At 27.5% G+C, this 20,330-nt stretch overlaps 1 protein-coding gene across 1 annotated transcript in view; it reads right to left on the reverse strand.

The window, feature by feature from the left end:
* Positions 1 to 20,330, reverse strand: part of LOC129984286 (putative ATP-dependent RNA helicase TDRD12) — a 76,641-nt gene that overhangs the window by 31,137 nt on the left and 25,174 nt on the right. The window contains exons 17-24 of the mRNA XM_056094142.1: positions 19,845 to 19,878; positions 15,457 to 15,734; positions 7,034 to 7,109; positions 6,262 to 6,381; positions 4,011 to 4,190; positions 2,504 to 2,635; positions 1,967 to 2,116; positions 458 to 695 (exon numbers count right to left, since the gene is read on the reverse strand). Of these exons, the coding sequence (XP_055950117.1) occupies positions 458 to 695; positions 1,967 to 2,116; positions 2,504 to 2,635; positions 4,011 to 4,190; positions 6,262 to 6,381; positions 7,034 to 7,109; positions 15,457 to 15,734; positions 19,845 to 19,878 (1,208 nt within the window). The remainder of the gene's footprint in view (positions 1 to 457; positions 696 to 1,966; positions 2,117 to 2,503; positions 2,636 to 4,010; positions 4,191 to 6,261; positions 6,382 to 7,033; positions 7,110 to 15,456; positions 15,735 to 19,844; positions 19,879 to 20,330) is intronic.

The raw sequence follows: 20,330 nt of genomic DNA on the forward strand, positions 1-20,330 counted from the left end.
AACTAAAAAAATAATGGATTAAAATTTCTTATGAAGACATTACAATACAGACCAATAAAAAATTTGTAATAACATAAGTATAGTTAATCTGCCCCTTTCTATTGATAAGCCTTAGAAAACAGTGCTTTTATATCTGATTAAGAAATTTGATGATTAAAAGTGTTATTAGAAGAAATAACTACTTACAGATTGTACACAACAGATGACAATGTTATTTCAATAATAAATTATGTACCAACAATACACAATTTTATCTTAAATGTTGTGCAAATTTCAAGGATAGAATTTACATCTTTGAACTATAATAACTTCACTCATACACAAATAATTAAATTCATTATATAAGTAAATTATCAATTAAGTCACTTTATTACAATATACAATAATTTTATAAGCCTGTGCACTTAATGGCAAGATAAAAACTTTTAAAAAACAAATCACATTTATTAGCACTTACCAGCTAGTTTTTGATTTTTATCAGATTCACTACAAATGTGAGGAAATATTGGTATTTTTGCATAAATTGCTGCCTCAAGAAATGAGGTAAACAATAACAAAGGTTCATGTAAAAATTTGTCAACAAATGCTGCAATGGCTTTAGTCCACCTCTCAGAATTAATCAAAATCTGCAGACGAGCAGAAATCGCAGGTCGGAGTTTGACTGCGTCTCCAAACATTCCCATTATTCCTTTTATCTAGAAATTAAAAACAAGTTTAATAATATAAATATTAAAAAATAAAACAATGAATTAAATTAAACTAAAGTTTGCACATAATTTGTTTAATCTTAACCTATCAGAATTTAACAACAACAACAACAGAAAAGGTAATTCATTAGAAAAAAAACCACTGAGAAAATAAAGAAAGTAATATATTTAAAAAACAAATACATATACATTTATACAATACAATTACATAAAGTTTAATTTTGTCAAATCAATGTTTTGTTTTAAAACAACATTTAGGGCATTTTATGTAGGACCTCATAATTCAAACAATGACCAGATAATAAAGATGACATCTAAAACAACACATTTTCTCCAACTTCCACACCATACCAATGATCGATATTTAACCCCATGTTGATATTTTGCTGGGTTTGAAATGCATCAAGACTATAAACATAGTAAATTATCAATGGAATAAGGCCCAACACATACCTTTTCCATCAAAAAGTTGAGACTCAATAAAAAAAAAAAAAAAAAAACACTTAAAGCTTTTAGCTTTAAAAAAATGAATGATGGAAAAATAAAAACATTTAACAGAATATGAGATTAAGATTGTTCATAAAAAAATAATAAAATTCCAAGCACTTTAAAATTTTACAAAATTAAAAACTTTTACTTATGTTCATATTTAAAATACACCTAAAAAGTAAAATCTCATTCACTATTATTAATGCTGAAAGACAACAATTTTTTTTTTTTTTTTTAAAGTTACTACAAGGAAATTACTAATTGAAGGTTCATGCATTTAGGCAAGGGTTATACAAAATCATACAGTATTAAATGCCTTAAATCTTTTTTCACTGAAGAAGTATGGAGAATGGTACGCCACAACATAAGTTCTTTATTTTATTTTACCATGTTTCAAAAAAATATTACTAAATTAACTAAAGGAATTAGCAGGTTCTGAAGAATGTTTCAAAGTAGTAATAATGGTAGTAACATTATATATATATATATAAATTAAAACAACAGAAAAAAAATTGTTAAGCGCATGACATATAAATCAGATGGTAATGCTTAATTCAGAATGAGATGAAATAAATGTGTTTTAAACTGGATTATAATTTTGAAATTAAAAAAAAGTAAAGGGAATCTCTTTGAACATTTTAATAATTTAAAAATCAGAGGAACACATAAAAAGAATTCAATTAAAAAATACTTTATTATAATACTAACAAAAATAAAAATTATCTATACAATAAAAAAGTATAATAAAATTCATAAAATTTTTTTTATACTTCATTTATATGGCTGGAAAGTAAATTTGCTCCATCGTCCAAGATAAAATGACAGCATCTGTTCACACAGACAGAATTTTCATTGAAAAAACCCAGGAGGATAGAAGGAACAGATATTAAAATATCACAGCCATTCATTAAAGCTATTACCTAAAAAAAAAGTGATATGATTTAATAAAATTTAGATAAGTGAATTTAATTTAGATAAGTGAATTAATGAATTTATAAATTAATTCATTATTGTAAAAAATCATAAAATTCAAAAATAATATATTTTACTCTGTCAGCAAAGATATAGCCTTATATAATAAATATAATCATTCATAGATTTGTTTGAAATGAATATCATATTTTAGCTAATTCATTTCTTTTTATATCAGATTATATATTTTCAAAAAATTTCCTTTTATTTCATCATTTTATTAGATACATAATAGCACAATTTTCCTTTTAAAAAAATTTGGTTCTGATATGTAAATATTAAAAAAAAAAAATAATAATAAAATAAAGATTTTATATGCAAAAAACCATGCTTACTCTATTCCTTTTTCTTTTTCCATCAGCAAAATAAGTAAGTATTTTGAATTTGGAGTCGTCCAAAAAGAGGTGTAGTAAATCATATACATGTTGAACTTTCCTCCAAGATGAGCAGATAATAATTGCTATGGGCTGTAAAAAGATAAACTTGTCAATAAATGCATTTTTGAAAATCGATCTAATAAAATGCTATCAGTTAAATTAGCTTAGTCAATTAAAATAGAAAGTACTTTTTAAATAATTCTTTAATATTTAAACTTTATATTTTCTTTAATATTTTAATTTACTTTTATATTATTTCTGTAATATTTTTAAATATTCTTTAATATGAATGATTGTTTTATTATTTAAACACTGAAAAAAAATTAACATTTGCAAATGTTACATTATTGCAGAAAATAAATATCTTTTGTAAAAAAGCAACTGTGGGAAAACTGCCGAGTGTAAATAAATCAACACGGATTCACTGCAACATATCAATGTGATTGCATCTGGACAAAATCTCAATATACTGTTTTAAAATGATGATTTTTGCAGAAAAAAGTGTGTGTTTCCCCACCTTTTTTATGTCATAACATATTTTTTTATCATGTATTTCAGTTTTCTAAAGTATTATCTACTCTTATCATTCTTAAACAGTAATAAATTTAATATTGACACTTTGGTGATATAAAAGAACAGGGAAGGAAAACTATCAGAATTATTAGTTTCTTCTCAATTAGTTTTGTACAGAGAATGAAATCCTTATACAGGAGTTTCATCACTTTCATTTTTTAAACATTTAAGAATGGTAATAGTGAAATATCTAAACTCAAATCTTTCCATTTTGAGTCTAGATAAAAACGAGCATATTTTACTCCCTTAATAAAACCAGTCAAAAGATAAGACCTTATTTCAGATAACTCAAAGAATTTTCTAACATGTATAAACATGCTAAATAGAAAATGGGAAATAATAGTATTAGTATAAATGTCCAGATGTTTTTGGATATTTTTGGACCATTTTTGAGAGAAATAAATAATTATATCTTGACATCTGTCAATATAAAAATCCTGTTGACCTTTATCACCACCATAAGAAGAGTAGAATGATTTATGGGCTCATTAAGATGAGTGATTATGATTAAAGATAAGCACTACACAATGACCATTTTGTTTTGACAGATGACTCTCTCCAAATATAAATACAATAGAAAAATATAATAATATATTAGAATAACTGTAAAATGTCATTAAAAGTAAATTCTGAAAACCTTATGTTGGGTAGCTAAAGAAGTGTAGTAAATGCCAACATTTTGGGACTATCCCTCAACTAATGCACTAAAAGAACCTTTATTTCTAAAACACAGGACATTCCTTACTAAAAACTGAGCAATAGTATTTTTTTTTTAATCAGCTCATATTAAACCAAAAAGAGAGAGAGAAAATAAAATGAAAAAAACAGCTTAATTTCAATGTTCTCTCTCTCTCACATACACACACATACATACATGCATTAACACACCTACCCCTTTGCCTTTGTCTTCATATAATCCATGCAGAAGGTTTGAAGCAATAGGTAACAAGTAAGCAACTGTTTTCCCAGAATGTGGAGGAGCTATCGCAGCAAGACAACGGCTTCTAAGAGCAGCTGGCCAAACAATAGACTGTATACAAGATGGGCCTTCAAAATTCAGTTTTTCTAAAGTCTAGAAAAAACAATGCATAAAATGAATGAAACGAGGAAAATAACCCACCAATATACTGGTGACAGGCTATTAATATCCACTATTTGAAAATATTTGTATTTTTCTAGTTCAATATTAAAAAAAAAAAAAATCACTTTTCAAAATTTTGATCTCCTGATAATTAGGTAAAAAAATGAAGAAAGAAAAAATGCAATAAAAATACTCACATAATACTCTCTTGCAACAAATGTGCATAGCATATGATTACATTTAGAGGAAAGTGTAATATTTTCAATTATTTCTAAACAAATTGAAAGTAATAAATTCATTCACAAGTCAATATGACACATAAATGAAATTAACAATGCTCACTTTTATGAAAAATAAGATTTTTAAGATTTCATTAACTGGTGTCAGTGAAAATGATACAAAAATGGTATCTTAATAGGTTGACATGAGAAAAAAACTAACTCTACAGGTAAGAAAAACAGAAGTGTGAAATTTTATATTATATAATAGCTTCTAGAAAAAAAAATTTAACAATTTGGTTAAATTATATTCATAAAATATCTTTGGTATATAATTATTTGGGTAAATTATATGGATAAAAAACTTGGGTAAATTATATGCATTTTGTAAATATCTTTGAGTAATTTTTATTAAAAATCATAATTTTATGATACCTAAAAATATTGCAGTGGTAAGAATTTTTCTCCTCAGATTACATATAAAGAGATATGGTAAAAAGTTGGAAAAAATTGTTTAAAAAAAATTAATAATATATATATATTAATATATATAAACATTTTTTAATGGATTAGGTTTCCTCCTCAATCATGTAATGTATTAAAAACAGAAGTTTAAGAAAAATTAAAATTTATTAAGAAATTTCTTTTTGAAGGCCAGATATCAGTTCTTAAGTAACTGACAGAAATATTTATTGCCTTAATTAAAAAGGAAAGAAAAATTATAGATTTATGTACATCACATAAACAAGATGTTCATAATTAGCTACAGAAATTCAAGATATGGATTTCACAGCAGATGAAAGTATTGACAATAAGTTTCTTCAGTTAGTAAATAAGAGTTTTGCAAATTCTGGATGACAAAAACAACTTAGCATTCCGTTTTTACAGGTGTAGGTGTTTAATATGTAAAGTAAATATTTATCAGTATAACTTCTTTCAATTTTTTGAAAAGGCCCAATGATAAGTGAATTTAACTTTAAGAATTTGCTGAGCAAATAAAAAGAAGCAACACATTCATCTACATTTTTATATATTTTTTCAGAAATTGCATCATTGCTTCCATATTTGCATTTGGGTCTTGGTAAGACTGATGCTTATATTCTTTAATTTCCACTACAATATATTTAAAATTTACTTTAAAGAATATAATTAAAACATTTACAATGCCTGCTTGACACAACTAGAAAAATGTAAATAAAGTATATAACAGAATTTTGAATTGCTCTTGCAAAAAATCATAGCAGCGCAGCATTTTTTATGTATATTATAAGTAAATTCTATATTATATTATATATATATATATATATATATATATAATCATTTGATATAAGACCCACTATCATACAGTAACACTTGTAACAATATTTGGAATATGCATTTAAATAAGAATAGTAATAGTATTATTACACAATAAAAAGGAAAGCCTGATTATAGAATGTTTTTTAAATAGAGGCACATTTTCTATTTAAAGTAAAAATACAATTATTAAAAAGACACAGTGAGATTTGTGATTAAGTAAAAATCTAGAAGTAAATTATGTCTGTTATATGAAAATTTCATTACTTATGGCATCTCTTATGTTTGAAAATAATCATATGGCTAATTAAGTTAGCTAAGATTCATTTCTACACTTCTTTTAAATTCTTAATTAGAATAAGAGAAAACTACACAAAAATCAAAAGGAGGGTGCAACAATATAGCAAAGAAGATTCAACAAATGCAAAAATTAACACATAGGATGTCGACTTCAAAAATTATTCTAACAAGATGAGGTATTAATTGTACAGAAGAAGGAAAGCATTATTTAAGTGTATCAAGAACAATTTTTAATTCTAAAATATTACCTTTTTAATAGAAATATGAAATGCAATTTCATTTAAAGACAACACAGGAGTTGGAACACCTTCTCCAAGACATAATGCAGGAACTTTTTGTTTCTCAAAAAGTGACTTGCCACCAAAATCCTGAAATTCCCAAAATTAATTAGTAATTATTTATGAACAATAAAATTTAATCAAACTTCTTAAAATATTATTCACACTAAACCAAAAATGCAATTTTCAACAAATAAATAATGCAGACAGCAATGAATAATGATTTGTACTTTTTCCAGTTCTGTATAAAATAAGAAAAAAAAATCATGAATGATTAAAACAAAAACAAAAAATACGTTTTTATTCATATTTTAAGCATTTGATATCATTATACTTAAATGAATTAATATAACAAATTAATAATATTCATTCATAAGGAATTTATTTATATATATATAAATATATATAATCTACAATACATGTCTCCTTTCTTTGTAGTTCAAATCTACACCAAAAATCTTCAAAGATTTCAAACTGTTAAATAATATTGAAATAAAACACATTAGGACAAGGAAGTTTAAGAATTAGTGTTCATGAAGTTCTAAATTCATTTTGCATTTTTTTTTAAAGAAAAAAAGTTAGAATAGAGAGAAATTTTCCATTTTTCATAAAATTTTTACAACAAAACTTGGTTAACACATTATGGAACCCATTTAAAAAACTTGCAAAACCAACTGAATGACATAAGGTTTGAAATAAAATTTATATAATCTCCAAAAAATAAAGATAGCATTGAACTTACAACAGATTCTACAGGCTCCTGTTGAATCAAAGATAATGATTCTGTTTCAGATTCTGCATACCTTTCAGATTTTGGGCTGCAAAAGATATAGAATATATATAATTTACACTTTGTTCTTTAATAACAGATTTATCATTTCAAAAACAAATAATAATAAAGTTTCCTTCAAAATTTGCATGAAACAAATCGAACTGCAGTGATTTTCATCATTAATGAAAACTGAAAAAGCTAGAGATACTTCAAAATACAGAAGAATTTTAAATAAAATCATTTTCAGGATGGAGGAAAAGTGATAGAAAATGTCAAAATAGGATGGGAGACTGAGAAATTTGTTGCATTTAAATAAATTAATTCTTCAAAGCGACACACTTTTCAATATGTTTTGGTTAAAACATTTTACAAACAAATTCTATTGTTTGTATGCAACTTTATTACATATGAATTATATAAACATTATAAAATTCATAATTGTGTGTGTTTATGCATATGTTTTCTATGTATAATTTAAATTTGTATGCTTTTTTTCTTAAATAATTCTTACCAGTATTCAGTTTTCGGTACCTCATTGAATTTAAACATAATTTCATGAATTACAGTATAGCTTGTTTCATGTTTCACAATCTTTTTAATTAATTTTAAAGCTTTATCATATCATTCAATTTGCTGCATATTTCAAATAAATCTGTCCCTGTTTGATTGAAATATTTGAAGATTAAATGCGATTGTTTTTTAAAGCATTTCATAAAGGGAGGTAAATGGAAAATATAGACACAATTTCCCACTAAAACTATAATTTAAAAAACTGACAGTCATAAATAATATCATGAACACATGCTAATTAAATTAATTAACGGATAAAGAATATGAATGACCAGATATAATTATTGCATTTCAGGAAAAGGGCAAAGTACTCAAAAGTTATATATTCTATTCACTTTTTCTCAGGAAGATTTATTAATTGCCAATGAAGTACAGATTATTGAATTATAAGAAGTTCATAAAGTAAGCAGAATCTAAAATAAATACCTATCTGCCATATTGTAAAAATAACAGTGGGATTGTTAAAATTGCATATCATAATATGAAAATCTAAATAGCTTCTTCTTACTTCCTTGCATAAGGAATTCAGAGAAAGTATTCTAATCATCAAAAAATTCAACCTCAAGATTTTTAAATTTTGAAGATTTTCCAAGATTGCAAGACCGAATCTTTACATTTTACAGCTTTCCGAGTACAAAAAACACATTTTTGAAGAATGTCTATCTGGCTCCGACAATGATAACTAAAAAAACGCTTTGAACTAGATGAATGAAATTTTGAATATGGTTTTCTAATCAAATTTCTAGATTCTTATAAAATTTTGAGCATAATTTATCATCATGAGACAGTCTGTTTGTCCAGCTATTCAAATACAAGTTAACACAGTAACTACAAAATGAAGAGAACTAGATAAGTAAAATTCAATATACAGATTTAACATTATAGTATTGACACCTGTCAAATATTGAACCAAATTTAAACAAAGAGTTGACCATCTATCAATCTGTGCCTTCAAATGCATAAAAAGGAGATAATTCAAAAACATAACAACTTAATTAAATTTGGTATGTGATTTTGCAACTGCAAGTACAGTTTTGTGTCACATTTTTGTTTCAATTGGTTGAGAAAAAGATGTCTAAAACAAAATTCAAATTCAATTTTTGAATACTAATACACATGCCAGGGATTAATCACCAAATAACTCACCAAGGATCACATGATAGATTTAATAAAAATGTTAAAATCACAACTAAGGTGAATTTTTCATAACTATTGTACACCTAATGTTATGCGAGACATTCTCTGCCTTAACAAGATCCATAATTTTTTTTGTGTGGGATGAGAGATAACATATTCATTAGAGAATATAGGCGAAAGATTTGGGAAGACCATTGCCACTGGTTAGAAGTTGAACTGGTATATAGAAAACTATTTCATTTTTTTCAAACAGTCCTACATTTGTTGATTATAAATTGGAGTGGAATAATAAAACTGTCAATTTAGATAAAAATATATAGTACTTTTATATCCTATTTTATGTACAATTATATTTTATTACAATTTTTTTATATCTTGTCCATAATCTTAAGGCATAAGCACTTAATTTATGCTGTTTCCCAACAGACGGTTTTTATTTATTTTGCAACTCTAGATTATTTATATCCCTTTGCTTTCCATCATTATATTCTTATGTGCATCTTTTTTTTTTTTTTTTGCCCATCTATTATTGACTGATCCTCACTAGTATTCAAGAGATTTTAGAACTGTGAAAAACTCAGACTGAATAACTGATTATTCACAGAGATGTTTCAATATACACAATGGCATAAAAATTTACATGCAATATATTACATAAGGAATTATAATTAGGAAATATCTTATCCCTCACACAATTTTTCTACTCTAAATTGCATCAGAAATGTAATTCAAATAAAAATGGAATGATGATATTCTAGAAATAAAAATACATTTATTTTATCTTATGCTGTTTTATATTCATCGCATGTCTCAACTTATGACTGAGCTCAATCTTGACAGATTGCAATCAGATTTATATATTTCAGCAGCATTTCCATTGAAATGGTTTATAAAAATTATACATATGTTGCAAATATTCTATCTTTTTATTAATTACTATTCACAAAATGAAAAGTATGTATTTAATTATATAATATAACCGAAAATAATGTGTGTTTTTTTGTATTTATTTTCTTGGTTGCAAGACAAACAGTTATATTATTTTTTATACATTTTATTCCTCAGAAGTGCTGTAGAAACAAAAGACTTTTAAATACGAAATTTCATGAAATTGCTCATAGAAATTCCCACATGGCAGATTTGAATACCAAATTCAATTTAGCCTTTTGCTTCAACTTTGGAAAATATTCACTAATATGGACATATAAATAAAATATTCCAACTCTACATTTTAAAAAGTGAATTCAATATTCACCTATGAAAAATTCAGACATTTCAAGGAATTTCTAGTTTTATTTAAATATTCCAATGTTTTGGGATTGTCTCAATATGCTATATCAAGCAAAATTTTTATTTCAAATTTTAAACATAGTTAGAAAATTAAATATTTTGTTTAAATATATGTTAGCAAATTGATATGCATCAAAAATAAATATCAAACACATTTTAGTGGAAGAAAAAAAAATGATACAACTTAATAAATTTTGTTTTCTTTTGAATCCTTAACTAAAATATTACTACAGTAAAAAAAAAAAAAAAAAAAAAAAAGATAAACAGAATTTTGTACTGCTAGGTCATAATTGGCTTCTCAGTATTAGTAATACATATTTCTCTTTTATAATTTAACAGCTGCATTTGAATGAATTTATTTTTACATGCACTCAGTAAATATACATTAAGGATATCAATTACAAAAAGTAAAATATTTTATACGATTTAAACCATAAGTTGAAGTTACATGATTCAGTATTAGAAATAAATTTCTAATTTTAAATTGCATTCAGCCCCTATGCAAAAAAATGGCTAGTATTCTTTTCCAAACCCACACCAAACCAGCAGGAGAGGTCAACTCAAAATGTCCTCGCATATTCTCCAATAAAAGTGTTATCCAGACAACATCTTGCATGGCAATAATACAAAATATTAAACTTTAGCATGAATTTAGCATTTTTGCTGAATTTATCATGTGATTCCTGATGAATTTACTTGCAATTAATCCCTGGCATGTGGTTAAAAGCAACTGAAAAATTGAATTTTGGTTTTACATATATATTTCCCACCCAATCGAGACAAAAATTTGACACTAAACTACACTTGCAGTTACAAAAAAATCCTGCATCAAATTTGGTGCATTTAAACAACTGCATTTGCATGCTTCTGAAAGTACAGATAGTCATCCCTTTGTTGGATTGGTAGAAAATTTGATAGATGTCTATATAAATGCTAAATCTGTATGCCAAATTTTATCTAGCTCTCTATATTTGTAATTATTGTGCTTAAATTTAAACAACCAGGTAGACAGACTTCCCATAAACAGATAGTGTTTAAAATTTTGGAGAAATCTACAAATTTGGTGTAAAGATTATATACCAATTTCCACCCATTTAGCTCAAAGCATTTTTAAGTTATCTTTGTCACAGATAGATAGATGGACAGACATTTCCCAAAAATGTGTTTCAGAGAGGTCTAAAATGTGGTGGTTTGTCACAATTTGAAGTTTAGAATTTTTTTTGATGATTTCAATTTCTTCTATGCGAAATGAAGAAAATCAAAAGTAGTCATTAAACTTATATTTATAACTGGAATGGTGCCTCTATTTTATCAGATAAAAGTCTGAAACTTTGATATTCTGGAGCATTTAAGGAAAAATAACTTATGCTGAAACACATCTAACATTAAATCAAAATGGGTTTTGCTAATCGCAAACAAAACGATGTTTTTCCCGATTGAATTTTTTAGCAAATCATCTGAAAGTATAGAATCTGAGGAATCTTAAGTAAAAAAAAAGAGTGTAAGGAATTTTAACAACATAAGTGTTCTTTTAATCTTAAGATAAAGTGTAAAATATATTTTCAAAATATTGCAATTAAAAATGCTCAACTTATATAGCAAGTATTTTTTCTTTTGCAAAAATAATTACATTGTTGCCTAATAAATGAAAAATGATCCATTCTGTAAATGACAATTCAAACTTTATTGCTCACAGGCAATATAAAATAAAACTAAACAATAACACATTATACTGCTCAATTAAAAAAATATATAAAAACACTGAAACAATTGTTTCCAAACTGAAAAAAAAAAAAATCTTAATAATGTTTTAGCTTCAAGATTGCTTATTAGTAAATGAATTGAGATGATAATTTTATGAAATAAGCTTTAAGAAGAAAAAAACTAGTCTCTATTTTTAATTGATATATAGTAGAGCATCTATTCAGTTAGCTTCAGAATTTCAATACAAAATCTCAATAAAATTGAAAAAATTTGGAGAAAATATTCAGATAGGCTTGTGAAATATGCCAAAAGTTCAGACCAAATTTAATATTAAAAAACAAAAACTTTATTGAATATAGCAAATGTTATCTTAAGAATACTTTTAAATTGATTTCTAATATATCAATCGCAAGCTATTTGCTTGAATTTTAATTCAATTATCAGGTTTCTTTTATTAAACTCTTCCTGTCTCTCTTCTTCAGAATGTGCCACATTTAAAACGCAAATGCATTTTGCAAGCAACAACTACTGGAATAGAATTTGTTTCATTAATTCTCTATGTAGCAAACAGTATATTAAAATATTGTTTAGCATCAGCATATCAATATGCAGAAAATCTTTCTGCAATCCCAAATCAAACTCTTCAGGTCAGCATCTTCTTCATCACTACAAATTCCAGTTTTTCTTAAATTCAAAAAGTGAAGGGTAAAAATTTAACAACAAAAGCCAATTTTTCATTAATATCCCCCAAAATTTCCTGAACAGCAGAAATAAAACTGCTTCTCTAAAAATAAAAAGTACTACTGGAAATATTTTTAAAATATAACTTTATTTATAAAATAATCAAATCAGAAGATAACTGATTTCAGAACAATCTAGTCTTAAATAATCTTTTTTAACCAAAGAGAATTAAAAAAGAACACAGGCTTGATGACTTTAAACAAAGACAAATTTTTTAAAAAATGATGTCCTTATACACAAAATCTGGAAACATCATCAAAACTGCAGTATTTCTAGGGAATTTTTTTATCCAAAAGTATTTTTTTTTAGGCAGCAAAGAGATTCAAAGGCATAAGAAAAAAATTACCTAAGAAAGCAAAAAAAAATACAGCTCATTAATATCAAAATGGAAAATTTTAACACAAAATTAGATTGATAACACAATAAAAACTGTCGACTATAATTCACAAAGATTACGTATTTTTTTTATTTGACATTCTTTCTCAAAATTGAACATTGCAATAAACTTTATTCCTATATATGTATAATCTTATAAAAAGTTCAAATAGTGAAACTCTACAGCAAAAGCAAGCAGTTCTAGAAATATGGAAATTTTTAGCGAGAAATTGTGTTTGCAAATTACCGGTTCTAATAAACTATTCTGACTATAATGCAAAGTCAATATGGATGACTACATATTTACTACTGGATGCCACTGAAATAAGACGATAGAAAAATCACAATATAACCATCTTTTCAAAGATCTATATACAATTTAAAGGGCACTTAAATGCACAAGAAAAATAAATAAAATATGTATCTCCTAAATATGAATACAAAAAGTTAACTTTTCAATTTCTGCTGATGATTGATCATCAATATAAAATGCACTAGACAGTAAAGCAAAACTGGTTTTTCACGCAAGAATTGTATTTAAAGAAAATTCAAGACAACAGTAGGTTGTCAACAATGCTCAATTTGCTGCAATTCTCAATCCTTGCAGTAGGCAAAGGATTGAGAATTCTCTTTTAATAGTATCTATGGGTTCCCAAGTTCTTTTCAAAAATTTTTCCAATGAATGATCACTTTTAGTATTTTTCAACAGAAAAAAAGTGCATTCAAACAAACGTTTATCTGCAAAACAAAAAAATTAATTAACAATTAGTCATTTCCACCAGTTATAGAATAATATATTTTATTTATATGTTTTAGTGTTAATTAAATGGAACTTTGTCTGAAGCGGTAACATGGACAGAAACATCATTTTTGCAATTTTTGAAACCCAGTATAACTCAAAAAGTTACATGTAGAATTTAATGAAACTGATACACAGTGCATAATGCATAGTAAAGTATAACGTGAAAAAATACTAGACAATTATAGTATCGTTAAAATTAGCATATATATATAAAATGAACAAATCGGACATGTCAGTTGGATATAGAAAAAGTACATTCAATATTGAGTATGATTTCTCTCATCCCTAGAAATAATAAGCAATGTATGATGCTCTCAATTATTTGATATATCAGTTCCATAAGAAGTGAGAGCCATTGCTCCTGCAAAATAGTTGCAAGTATGGAAAAAGTTTGAGGAGGATGATTCAGAGATGCTATATACATTGCTAAAGCACCCTAAACATGCTTGGTAAGATTCAGGTCCAGCAATTGAACCAACCACTCTATGTGTTTATTTCCTGCTGGAGATCATTCACGATATGAGCTCTGTGCAGTCTTGCATTGCTATTCTGTAGTAGTTACTCATCACCCATTGCCCTGGCTTAAATGCAAACATAAGCATAAAGGATGTCATTTGTACTGACTTGAGAATTCACAGTTCCATGTGGAAAGGTGCATCCACCTAAAGAGATACCACCTTGAGCACAGACAGTACTAGCTACTCCATATGCAGCTCTTTGATGGATAATAACAGGTTTCAGGTTCTCTCCAAATCAAACAACGCCTACTATCACTTTAGAGGCTAATCCAAGATTCATCCAAAAAGAAAACTGCTCTCAATTGATTAACTGTCCAGTAGGCATGCTAATGTGTCCATCTTAAATGTTCCCTTCTATGAAGTAATGTTAGATGATCTCCTTGCATACAGACCACCTTCATAAAGCCATATACTCTGTTGATGTTGACATGAACCTTCCAGTTGTTGCAACAAGGGAGGATCCGAGTTGAGTCGGAGTTGTGGTTCTATTTCTTCATGTGTTTAATGACAAATATTGGTCATAGATGCAGCAGTTGATAGTCCTTGGTTGAATCTCCTGGATGCTAAATCTGTAATCAGAAAGTATTGTTGCTAAAGTCTATGAACCAGAGAAGGAATCAGCCATCTAGTTAATTCTGTATGATTTTATCCTGCCTCTAGTCTTCCAATAGTTCTCTATCACAGTTCTTTAGGAAAATGTTGCCTGGAGGCCATTGTTATGAATTTGCTATTCCAGATGTCTTATCTCAGTATTGCATCAGAATAATTTGCAGGCTTACTCCAAAACATACCATTTTATATCCGTCGCAGATGAAGTATTCAATTGCAGCTGCACTAATTTGCATACTACAATTTTACTTTGCAATTCTTACTTGACAATATATTCGAATTGGTTTATTTTTGTGTGAATTCTCTAACTGGGATTTTTCCTTACTTTTTTAAACTAGTCTGTTTGCTATTTACAAATGGCAGCTAATTTGTTCATATCTTTCTATATATGTATTGCCCGATTATTTGCTTCAATAAATTGTTTTTACATAAATATATTATTGCTGAACCAAAACAAAATCTAAATTTAAACTGAATTCCTATTCTATAACAAATTTTAACATAAGAACCAAGTTTATAAGAAAGAAAAAGAAAAAAAAAAAAAAAAGTGTGTGTGTGTGGGGGGGGGACCAACAGCATTTGTAAATACAAATACAAAGAAAGTTAATACAAAGAATTGTCTATGGAATATTTTCATTTTCACTTACCTATTACTATCAGATAATTCATTAGCTAATTCGAATATATTAGCATCTGAATTATTTCCCAACGATTCATCTATATTTTTAATTTCTGTAATAATTGGTGGTGATTTACTTTCAACCTCAGAAGGTCTACAAGCTACTGAGGATGGTGAAGTCATTTCTGATTGAAAACTTTCATTTTCTTGTTTAGATTTAGCTTGAGCTAAGAACAGTGCTCTAGCCTTCCGATTTTGTTCAAAAAATGCTTTAATTTTTCTTGGATCTACTTTTGGTTTATCCACCTAAAAAATAAGCAATTACACATTTAATTTCTTGAATTAATATTCATTAGAATGAAATTGAGCAAAATAATTATACTAATATGGTAATGTTAATATTGGCTGGATGCAAATCAACCAATCTTGCATCGGAGCAGTTGCGGAAATATTGATCAAATTAATGAAATTCTATTTCCTTAATACTTTAGTCTAAAACTTTAGATAAAAAAATTCCTTACTTCTGAAAGCAAAAGAGGAAAAAAGCACAAAATTATTATTTCACACATTTTTAATTTAATATGAAAAATCTAAAGTCAAACCATATGAAAAAGTTATGCCAATGCATGCTTTCTCTTTTGTCAGATTTTAAAGTTACATTTATTAGCTAGTTCTTTTAGTGATATTCTTTTCATTCTCGATTTTTTTTACTCTACAAACAAACTTCATTTTATAGAAAGCTTACAAAAAAGTAATGCCTTCAAAAATCAACAATGCACAGCAGACAATAAATTACAAAAAAGTTCACTCTACAATCAAAACTCCAAAGAAAATTTGCTCAACTGATCCACTTTAACCTTCTTTTGCATTTATACACAGCATAGTATTTTTTTAGAAGAATCACCAGATCTCAGGTCCTAATAGAAATATCACCATAATTTTTGTATTTTTTAGAAACTTCATTTTAGCAGTTAAATTCATTGTTTAAAAGTCGCCCTGTTTGTAGACAGGGCCTAGGTTCATTAACCTGGCATAAACTTGACATACATTACAAACATCTGTAAAATTATTTTCCTTGTTTTGAAAGTAACTATACATGAAAGCAGTGTTACATATTTGTAGCAATACAATTAAAGTTGGAATTCCTGGAAACAGATTAATACAACATAGTACATGAAAATTCTGAAGTTTATGCTCAGATATGGCAAATGTTCAAATGAAGAAGTAAAGGAAGCTTCAGGAGTAACAAAATTATCTTTAATAAATATTCCATTTTCATTTTATAAAAATTAAACAGTCTCAGTTTTCTAGAAGACTCATCATATGCTGTAAAATTTTTATCAGCAAAAATACATTTAGATAAATTGCAAAATTCTCATGTTTAGAGCATTAATATTATGTAAAAAAATAACTATAATTAAATTTATAAAACATTTAACTGATTTTTTTTCCATAAATATATTACATATATTTTTAAACAAAAATGCAAACATTAGCATCTCAAACGACAAATACTTAAATTGCCAGACAACTGAAACTATGCATCTGAGTGGCAAAATAATGTTGCATTATGCTTGCAATAATAATGTAGTTAAAAATGTTCTGAATAATTTTGATGCATTTTATTAAACACTACTCTATATAAATGATTTTTCTTTAAGGTTTTTACTAATATCGCATCTTAACCGGGCAGCACTGAAACATTTTTTTTTTTTTTTTTTTTTTTGTTAAAAAAGCATTTAACAATATTTGGAATTGTTTTAAAGATATTTGAAGCCTTATTTTCATAATTCTAAATTTCATTTATCCCCAAATTTAATAAATCATAAAACGTACTGTGACTTTTTTTTTAAACTTTCAAAAAAAAGATTCCATTTATTGCAAAATATCAAAAATGCCAATAGCTAAGAGTTCAAGGTTTAATCTTATGTTATTGAATCTATTGAATTGTCTCAGCAGCAGAATAAAGCCTGATTTTTTTTTGTTTTTTTTAAATTTTTGGTTCAAAATCTGTATTTGCATGCACATTGTTTTAAATGCCAGTGGACAAATATTATCAAGAATTCACAGATATAATTGAATACAAAAAAAAAAAAAAAAAAAAAAAATCATGCACTTTAATAATAGCAAATTTTTTTATCCTAAGAATTCATAAAATCAAAATAAGTGGTTACTCTAAAAAGCAAACAAGCCAAGTTGATACAATTATTAAACTGTGTATATTATATACATCAATGTAACATGACTCAAGACTTTCTACAGTCTATACAGGGTGTTGCCGAATTCAGAGGGGTGATAGTAGGCATCAAGAGGATAAAGAATCACCCTACAACGTGGGATCCCAAACGACGTTTAGGGGGTGAAAAGCGCAAAAATATAGAGTAGAACTGTTGGAAACTGTAAAAAATTAATAAAAAAAATAATAAATGGTGTTTCAAATATGAATTTTTTTTAAAAAAAAAATAAAACTTGAAAATATAAGGAATTTTATACTCTTTAATTTGATATAAGACTGTAGTGTGAAAACTGAGGAGGTTTTAAGATATTCAAGAAAAACTAAAACGTTTACCGGGAAACATCGCTGCAACATCGGCACCGATGTTTACAGAAGGTATTGCGCAAATTCTACCGAAAAATTCTGAGGAGTGATAGTAGGCAAAAAGGCGATAAGAATTTTCAAAGAAATAAGTATAATGTCGCAAACGATGGTGAAATTAATTTGGTGGAATACAGATACAGCATACATTTACAGCACAGACATTTTAATATAAGAAAGGAGACGATGGGAAACTTTTATAAAAATTACTCAATGTTTTGGCCGCGAAGATCATTACACGACCGACACCGACGTTTAAAGGACCGCCGGACGCACTCAAACATACCAAGTGTTCTTGCGATTTCTCCAGCAGCGACGACGATCCGTGCTACGAGATCTTCCACTGTATCCAAAGGTGTCTGATAAAAACAAGAGATTTCATGTGGCCCAGAAGAAATCCAAGGGATTGAGGTTCGGGGAACATGGTGGCCAATCAACAGGTCTGAGACAAAATCACAGAATTAAATTCTTGCAGAAAAGAATGCATCTTCCTGTGTGACACCAAGCATCCAGGGTGCCGAATACCTAATTCAGCTGCAATTGATCGCGTGCTTGTCGATGGGGTATCGGTAAAGCCTGCAAAACTCGGTTTTCTGTTTCGGGTGTGCGTTCTTACCCTGCATTTGGTCTCGTTATTTTGAAGGATCCTGTCTCCAGAAACCGTCGATCAATATTTGCAAAGGTGCTGTGGTGTGGATAACGCCTACTTGGATATTACCCTTGGTATATTCTTTGTGCTAGGCATCCATTACCATCCGCTCGGCCGAAAATTAAATGCATATCCGCATATTAGTCATTCGTGAAATCTGACATGTTGTTTACAAATGAAACTTATCGACTATCAATTCTGCACCGCTCTTTAATGAATACAAGCTGCTTTTATACTCGTCAAACCATCAATTCTGCAATGCTCGCTGCTTTTATATTCCTCGAACGCAAGGGAAATTTAAATACGAGAAAGCTTCTTCTGTACTACATTGTTCCAAATCCTCGCATTCATAGGTCCATTCTCTTCGATGTCTGTTTTTGCGAGTTTCACAGAATAGACGTCTCCTGCCACCCTATGTTTTATGATAATTTTTCATCTCCTTAATGCCTACTGTCACTTCTCTAAATTTACTTTTCGAATTTGGCAACACCCTCTGTAAACATCGGTGCCGATGTTGCAGCGATGTTTCCCGGCAAACATTTTAGTTTCTCTTGAATATCTAAAAACCTCCTCAGTTTTCACACTACAGACTTATATCAAATTAAAGAGCATAAAATTCTTTATATTTCCAAGCTTTTATTTTTCTTAAAGATTAAATATTTTTGATGATAAGGGTTTTAAACTACTTTTTCGTTTTTAATAAGTTACAACCCCCTGGTTATCAAATCGGCATGTTACTTACATGAAAAACAGCCTTTAAGAATGTGCTTTCACTTAAAAAAAAAAAAATTCATATTTGAAACACCATTTGCTATTTTTTTATTACTTTTTTACAGTTTCCAATAGTTTTCCGACTCCCTATATTTTTGCGATTTTTACCCCCTAAGCGTCGTTTGGGACCCCATGTTGTATGGTGATTCTTTATCCTTTTGATGCTTACTATCACCCCTCTGAGTTTGTCGGTCGAATTCGGCAACACCCTGTATATAACACTACAATACATTTACTTATAGAATTAAGGTTACAAATTTTGAAGTTTCTCGCAAAGGTTTTTTTTTTTTTAAATACTCTTAACAGAAGAAAATATTCAATAGACCACTAAGCATTCAATTTAATATTGATAATTAAACGACCTTTTGTAAAATAATTTTAATTATTTGGCTTTTCTTACCTCTTTTAGGGGGGATAATACTTCAGATTCCACACTGAAAATAATATAAAGTAAATAATTAGTATAATTATATCTTTATTTCAAGCATGAAGTAGCATAATAAATTCCATTTGCTATTACCGAAACAGCTTGCTAGTAAACAGAGTACTTAGCCAGTTAATTCAATAAGGAAGCAACGACATTACTATAGTTAAAAATACTATTATGAACAACAACTATACTCGAGATCTCACTTATTCCCTGAAGCACTTATAAAAAAAACTGTAAATCAATAAAATGGAGTTAACTACAAGGAAAACATGATTTCATAATAAAAATATAACCCAGATGATTAGCTTGGCATTTATTTTTAAGTAACAAAATGTTTTAAGTAACAAATTTATTTTTAAGTAAAGTAATGTTGTGAAATTAGAGAAGCTTTAGATAGCTAAAAGTAATTTAGTAGTCATAATAACTATTTTTAGGTAGTAGATCAGCAAGCATGTA

The sequence above is a fragment of the Argiope bruennichi genome, chromosome 9, assembly GCF_947563725.1.
Source record: "Argiope bruennichi chromosome 9, qqArgBrue1.1, whole genome shotgun sequence".
Classification (NCBI taxonomy): domain Eukaryota; kingdom Metazoa; phylum Arthropoda; class Arachnida; order Araneae; family Araneidae; genus Argiope; species Argiope bruennichi.